This window comes from Solanum stenotomum, chromosome 4 (genome assembly GCF_019186545.1).
Source record: "Solanum stenotomum isolate F172 chromosome 4, ASM1918654v1, whole genome shotgun sequence".
Taxonomy (NCBI): domain Eukaryota; kingdom Viridiplantae; phylum Streptophyta; class Magnoliopsida; order Solanales; family Solanaceae; genus Solanum; species Solanum stenotomum.
Genome location: NC_064285.1, coordinates 46214635 through 46223131, shown reverse-complemented (window position 1 = coordinate 46223131; position 8497 = coordinate 46214635). Strand labels below are relative to the sequence as shown.

At 32.3% G+C, this 8497-nt stretch overlaps 1 protein-coding gene across 1 annotated transcript in view; it reads left to right on the top strand.

Annotated features, from left to right (window-relative positions):
- The window catches only part of LOC125861708 (fatty acid amide hydrolase-like), a 334554-nt gene that overhangs the window by 290652 nt on the left and 35405 nt on the right, over nt 1-8497 (top strand). The window contains exon 7 of the mRNA XM_049541559.1: nt 4592-4669. Within this exon, the coding sequence (XP_049397516.1) occupies nt 4592-4669 (78 nt within the window). The remainder of the gene's footprint in view (nt 1-4591; nt 4670-8497) is intronic.

The following is an 8497-nucleotide window of genomic DNA, read 5'->3' as shown; positions in this document are numbered from 1 at the left end:
ATTATAATAATAATAATAATAATTATTATTATTATTATTTTTGTAAAAGAATGTGGGGGTATTTTTGTAAACAAATATTTTTTTAATAGTCTTTATACAAGACTTGCTATTTCCAATACATCAAACCAAACAATGTATAAGAAGCATTATTCTTATTCACTCTACCAAACGACCCCTTAGTATATTAGAATTGGGTAAGAGTCCAAATGATTTTTTAAGGAAAGGATTATGTACCGTACCAAATCTGTAAAATACACGTACTGATAGATTCAATACACTCTTCTTTTCTAGGGTTAGAGATTTTTCTTTGACTTACGTCTTCTTCTTCAAGTTGAACCACTTCTTCATTTTCATTGTGTTAATAAAAAAACTTTGGGCTTATCCGTTGAGCTTGAAATGTTTATTTTTAATCATTTCTTCTTGAGGAATAGATATTTCATGACACTTGAGGGGTCGATATCCTCACATGAATCTTTTTCTCTTTTCAATTCCTTGACATTTGCAAAGATGGATTGGTTGAGAAGTTTTAGATCCTCCTCTAATCTAGTTTCTTGCTCTAAAAGGGTTTGGAGATTTGTTTGAATGCCTTCAAATTTGGTACTTTGTTCTTCACTTTGTCGTGTCATTTTTTCTATCAAACTCAAAAGCACAACTAGCATATTCGTTAGAATAACTTTGGGTGGGGGGTGGGGCTGGGGGGGGATAATTGGAAAAATCACCCCAATGTCCAACTTCACCACAACGTAAATTGAAATTATACCCATTGATCATAGGATTGGGATTTTTTGTACATCTCTTTCCCAGGAGCATTTTCACAATCTTTTTAAAAATGAGGTCCTCCACAATATAGATAGGGATCATCAAAATATGGGTTGCCACCATTTTCATTCCAAAATGCCATAGTGACAGAAGTAATAAAAATAAAATCTAACTAACACAGAGAAATACAAAAAATCAAAGGGAAAAGGGACAAATATACCCCCGAACTATCATAAATGGTACGTCAATATCCATCGCTAGCTATACTTTTGGATCGTGTATGTCCTTACTGTCAATATTCTAGAACGTATATACCCTTAGGATAGACGGAGGGACATGTGTCATAATCTTAAAGGTCTATCCGAATTTAATTTAATTTTTACCCACAATTAAAAAAACTCACCCATTTTTCATAATTTTAACCCACCCCTACCCGGTTAAAAACCCTCTTCTTCTTTCCCAATCTAACCTAACTTAAACAAGCATTGGTGTCAGTTCTTCCACAAATTAATTCTTTTTCTTCTAGTCCTTCGAGCCCCGCGCATACCAGATGAGCAAACACCATCTGGTTGTACACTTCTTTTGTGTTAGCATAGCCGACGTGCACCTTGTCAGCATAGCCAACTCTTATTAGGCTGCTTCATTCTCTAATTTATGCTCAATCATGGGTGCTTGTTTCTGTGTTCATTGAGGCATGAAAAACTGCATATACAATAAGAGTTAGAAAAATATCAAAACTTGTGGAAAGTTAAAAGTTTTTTTCTGGTGGATTGAGTGTGGGGAAGAGATTAAGACTTGGTGGTTGTTTTATAGGTGAAATTGAATTAAAGAATTTGAGTTCCATCATGTTTTTCCAATCTCCTACATTCAAAATCAAATCTTTATGAGTGATTTCAGCCAAATTAACTGAAAAGTTCTACAAACGATTTTTGTTGAAGAAGATGAAGAATAAGAAATTGTCCAAAGGATTTCTGGAAAAAAAATCATGTTCTTCTTCATTTGAAAATGTTGTTCAAATCTAAATGTTTGAAATAAGTCTTTGTTGTAGAAGTTAAGAAAAGAGGAATTTGAGAGTTTTGATTGTCTTACCGAACTTCTCTTTTGATTTTGGGTGCCTTGGTTACAATTTGGGTCATGATTGGGTTAAAATTGAAAAAGATGGGCGGGTTTTTGTAATTGTGGGTAAAAATTAAATTAAATTTGAGCTAGCCTTTAAGATTATGACACGTGTCCCTCCGTCTATTCTAAGGGTATATACGTTCTAGAATATTGACGGTAAGGACATACACAACCCAAAAGTATAACGAAGGGTATTGATGTACCATTTATAATAGTTCGGGGATATATTTATCCTTTTTCCCAAAATCAAATACATTCACAAGTTTGGACCAAAACAAGAAAGTTTAGATCCCAAACTAACCCAAAAAGGTCAAAATTTTCCCCGATAACGACGTCAAAATTGATAATGTCCAAATCAACTTCTCAAAGTGTACACAGTCTTATACGATATAATTTAAACAATTATGATTCGAGGGTCAAATCTCATAAAGAACAGTATATAGATAAGCTAGAAATTATCACAAACTATGCTAAACCAAACACTAATAATAATTGATTTTTGAGAAAACTATAACTATTTACGCATAAATATAAACTAATCTACAAAGTAAGTAAAAAATGATGAATGGTCACAAGCATGGATACATGGAAAATCACTCTCAAGTAACGATCTAATTTGTTTCACGATTTTACAAATAAGAGCGAGTTTATGCTAATTAATCTCAGCTAACTATTCTATATTAGTTTCTTTCGGAATCGGACACTAACAAGACTACTTAATTGGCTGTCTCTTGCTAGATTAAGTGCATTAAGGACACCAAAATATGGCTACAGGTAGTTTTCTATAAGTATTAAAATTAAATGAGGGTTAACACTCCAAATTCTCGTTAATTAATCTATCCCAACCTCAAATAAAATTAAATAGGTGAATCCTAGGGTTAAAGAATAAGAATAATTAAAGACGCATTCACATCACTTTATTAATGATAAAAAATCATTCAATATATAAGCAAAACAAGATATTTAATCAAAACTATGATAATGAATATCCTCATAATTAGCAAGATTAAAGTCATGTAATAAAATACAACACACTTAGATATTCAACATGAAATGAAGAAAAATATAAGAGATTTTTCAACTCAAATCTTCAAGTTTTCAATCCCCAAGTGTGGTGTGCGGACCCTAGACCTCTAAAAAATTGTATTCTGCCAATGATGCTAATAGTGTCTCCCATGTGTTGCTTTTATATGTCTCTTATCTTCTCATTTTCTTTAATTGACTTGTTTTTCAACCAAAACTCTTCTATACCATATAAAACCTGAAATACACAATAAAATCAGCACTATGTATTTATTATTCACAAAAGCCTAAGTAAAAATGAAGAGATAAGTTGATAAATACCAACTTATCATTCTTATATAGAACCCCAAATTAATTTTGGAATTTCTGATTCTTAATCAATTGGGAGGAGGTAAAAAAAAACAAGAACCCTTTAAAGGATCAGGGCGTGCTGGAATCTTAGAAAAATCTTAGGGTTAATTAGGTGGGGGAATTAATTAAGGGTGGATTAGAGAGAGTGAAAGGGAAAATATATGAACAATTTTATTTCAATCAAATTTTGAAATAAAATAAGAGTGGATCGGGTCGGTCGGAGCGGAGCAGATATATGAAGGTTAAGATAAGATTGTCAGACTAGAGTTGAATTTAGGATTATATGACCAATTTTATTTCAATCAAAATTTGATTGTAGTCAAAGCGATTGAAATTGACACAATTGAAATAAAAATTGAGACAAATCTTTAATCCTAATTAATTCAGCAAGCCTTTTAAATTAACAGACTAAAATGAGTAATAAAAAGGACTAGTTATGATAGTTGAATTATAACTTATCTAATTTTCATACATCCTTCATTCATGCACTTATTTTGAAATAAAATGATTTTCACATTAATAATATTTAAAAATTAAATATATTAGGGTATATTTTGGCCAAATGAAATGGAAATATTTCCTGAAAAAATATTTTAACTTTTTGTAATATTCATTCTACTTTATTTGCAACTGTAGAAGCTTAAATAATTAATCAAATTTATAAACTATCAAAATTGAATATCAACACGGTGTAAATGATATTTGATAATTTCAATCATAAGGATTATGTGGCTCAATTAGCCTTTATCTCTCCTAATAATTAGTTGTTGAGAGGCTTTAGAAAATTATATTGTACAAATCATTGGACCTAATTTGTTTGGTTAACAAGAGATTTAAAATGGGCGGAAAATTAGCATATTGTATATATCGATTTCTCTAAAATATTTATTAAAGCAATGACATAATAATAAATCTTTTACTCTCTTTATCCTATTAATGCAATATATTAGTATCAGTTTTAGGCTACCCAAAATAAATCACATATTTTTCTATGTGATTTTTTAAAAAGTTTTAGCATTTCCATTTTACCATAGTAACATAACTTTTAGAACCCATTCGATATTAGAGTTCATTTCCCAAAAATAAAAAAGAGACATGTGAAAGTAACACCGTAATTCTTTTAAGAGAAATTTTTTAGTACTTCACATATATTTAACTTATACGTTAAAAATTTCATCTAATTCTATGATTAGTCAAATTTATTTAACCTAAAATGCGAGTAAATTAATTACTTTGCTTTTCCTTTGTTTTCTTTTGTAGATGATATGTTGCGTAATATATTAGAAGAAAATTAACGCGATCGTCTTTTTAATATTTTTGTCAATGTGATTGTTGTCAGGTGAAGCATTATCGGTATTGGATGGAGTTCCAATTGGCATAAAAGATGAAATTGATTGTATGCCTTATCCCACCACAGGTAAACACACCTTTAAAAAGTTTTGTTATTTCTTGGCATATAATTTTGCGAATTGCCTATTATATATATATACAAAATGACTCATTAAGAGGCATGCATAGTTAGTGGGAAAGGAAGTTACGTACGTTCATACCTGTCTAACTATATATATCTCATTTGTTTTATGCATATGATACCTCATATTAACTAAAAATAACTAGTGATGGGTTCCACTTTACTACACAGTAACAACTAATTTTCTGTCGGAACGGCCTTCATCTATCCATGCATCCATCATAGGAAAAATCTACTAACAATGAAAAATGCACTAATGCAGTCCTAAAAAAATATCTACTCTAGTTAGTTCAAAAGGAATATATATCCTCTGAAAAAGCATAGAAAATAAAAATCAAGGAATCCAAAGTTGTACCTAAGGCTTTTTAACAGCATGACCTTCTTTATAATAGATCTTAACCCCCGCCCCCTCATTAATGGCCTCACCCAGGCCACCACAAGATCATATACTATATATACACACCCATTACCGGGTGATATGTGTCATGTATGTTCAAGGGATAAGACAACGGCAAACAATCTTTAGCTAAACTCTAGCGTGTCTGCTTAATTAGAAGGTCTGGTGAGTCCCCTTTAGTTAGTGGTGGGCCCACCTTGCACTAAACTTTAGAGTGTGATGAATGTACTGATACAGAGGTAGAAAGTATAACTCCTAAAGTGACGTGGGATCAATAATCAGCATGTACAACAACTCATTTAAGGTTGTGGAGGTGAAGGTGATGATCTGCCCCCTTATTGCCGGCCACTGCGGTTGTCAGGTCCAATTGACATAGAATATGGGGGTATATATTCAAGTATCCATCCGCTCATCAGGGTGCTACCTTGCTCCTTGTGGCTTTTAAACCACTCCTTACCCTCGTCTTCTTCAATCCACCTCGGTCCAAACCTCCGTGCAGATACATGAGGTGAAAACACTACTAATGGAGCTCCTCAATTACAAACTATGTCCCATGTAGGTCCGCTTTTGGCTCCAACCGATGGAACCAACTTTTCTTTTTCCTCTATATTCCCTTGATATCATATATAGTACTTGTCAGATTAAAAAAATATAGACTATCAAACTTCATTTTAGATGGCTAGCAAACTTAATTAATTAGTATATAAAATGAAGATTTAAAAGGGTTAGGATGATCCCATACTTAATTTGCTAGCATGGTGATACTAGATTTTGTATCCGGCTACTTATATTTGCCTAACTAACTCAAGTCATCGACTAGATACCACTACAAATTAAAAAAGTATATCACTCTCGATTAATTCAAGATATCAAAGACCCTAAGCACTTTTCACTTTGCATAATTCTGAGTTAACAAATATATAGGGTAGGGTCGTTTCACATTTGATTTTGCATCGTACTACATCATTATCAAGCATGTAGTTTCAATTCAAATAGTAGCCCAACAATTCACACTTCAATTTCAAGTTCAATCCCAAGGGCTCTCAAACTCACATTTTTCAAGCAATATCTATCAAGCACTATACTTCTACACAACAAGGCAGAGATTTTGGTTCACCCAATAACATATGATCAAATGCACATGCCCGTTATTGATTTGACATTATGATTTCTAACCTAGGACACAAAAAGGGAAAGGGTTGAACAAACTATGGATCAAACAATTAAGTATATAACTCTAAATCAGTTGCAGACTCACCTAAATGCTTGAAGTAGTGAAAGAAAAAGAAAATTTGTGAATTTAGAGGTTGCTACACGATCACTTCTAGAGAAATTCGAGAGGAGCGGTGCAGAGGTGAGAAATAAGAAGAAATTTCGTGCCTAGGGCTTATATTAAGTCCACTAGGTCGGGTCAACTCAATATATCAACTTATTTTGGCTTAGAAACAGGCCGGGTACGGTATTTTTCATGTTTAAAGTTTATCCATAATCGTGGTGCAAGGCTTAACGTGCGAGACTTAGTCGGTGCAAACTGCAGGTTCACAGCGCGAGGTGCCCTATTTCAGAAGCTTTTATTTTTCCCAATCACTAGCTTTCTTTAATGCACTTTTCTCTATTCCCTTGGTGCCTAGAACCTAAAAACACCCCCAAGAGTTGTTAGAAATTAAAGGTGGATGGCATCCCTCCAAGCGCTTTAGTTTCGGTAGTGGCACAACACATTTTTTTTATTTTATTATATATTTTCTTAATTTTATAACCTATACTATGACAATCACAAGTTGTCTCCCAAATAGTGCATGATTTAACATCGTGACACAACAAAAGTCGATGGTTAAGACCCCTCATGAGCCAATTTTCGCTTCTATTTTATTTAGAGAGGTTCGCCATCTTAAACTCTCTCCTACTTTCTCTTTTCTTTTATGCTTATCGGCTCATGTTTGGGTCACTTCGCCACTTGCTCATTCTTCTGCAACAAGCTCTCTATATACCCACACTAAATTTTGGCCACCTCTGTGATCCTGCATAGATATCTATAGAGCGAGGGTGTGGAGAGCACTTTGTAGACATTGAAAATTGTTGGTATTTTTAAAGATGGGGCAGTAAAAAGAATTGATCGAAATCACTCTCAATTGATTGAAATGACTTTTAATAGTTTTCAATGATTTTATTAAGCATTGGGGGCTTTAAATAGCCAACATAAAATATATAATCGGTATAATTTGAAATTTAAAACAATCAAAACTATCTCAACAACTCAAACAACCTAACTAAAATTCAAAATTCAAATTATCTTAGACTAAACAACTTATTTTGCTAAAAACTACAGCAATAACTTAAAACAAATTTCATCACTCCTCCTTTACTTTAGTTATTGCAACTTTAGAAATAGCTCCTCCTCAATTTTCGTTCTAGCAGTTGATGCTGAATTTCTCTTGATTATTTTTGAACTTGCATATTTTTTGGATATTGAGGATCTTTCTCTTTTTTCTTTCTTTTTCTTCTTTTGATTTTGATCTTCAAAAACACCTTCCATGGCATTGTATTATGTAAAAGTCCTTTACAAAGTGGTTTTATTTGGACAATTATATTGTAGGATTTGTAAAGTATTGTTGTAAGCATTTTTCTTCCATCACAACAATACATATGATACAAGTTATAAAATATGATTTCATTTTCACAGACCAAATCTGATAGTTTTTGATAGTGAAACTTTTTGGGCATTCAAAGAGAGAATGTTTCTTGTCATTTTTTAGGTTAAAAATTGGTTGAAAATAGTGGCCCTGATGGATTAAAAGGGTAGCCCTTACGTGTTGAAAATGGTATTGTATTTCTTTGGCAGATTTCACAGATTCCGTAAGATCAATGAATCTCTTGATATCACTATTGGTGTTTTTAAAAATGAGACAACAAAAAGAATTGATTGAAATAACTCTCAATGTATCGAAATGGTTTTTAATGATTTATTAAGCATTGATGGCTTTAAATAACCAACATAAAATGCATAATCTACATAATTTGAAACTTAAAACAATCTAAAATATCTCAACAACTCAAACAACCTAACTAAAATTCAAAATTTAAATTATCTTAAACTAAACAACTTATTTTGTTAAAAACTAATGCAGTAACTTAAAGGAAATTTCAATAAAAATCATTTCCTCATTATGGATCTGTATCTTCATCATTCCTGCTTATACATCAATATTCCCTCCTAGTGGCTAAGAATGGATTCCTCAATATGACTAACATTCTGACATCTGCCTCAAAATCAAGAATTATGAAACCAGCAGGAATAAAAACATACCCATTTTGATGAGCACTCTTCAACTATGCCGTCTGAAGCAATATGTGACGAATCATCCAACAGCAAAAAAATG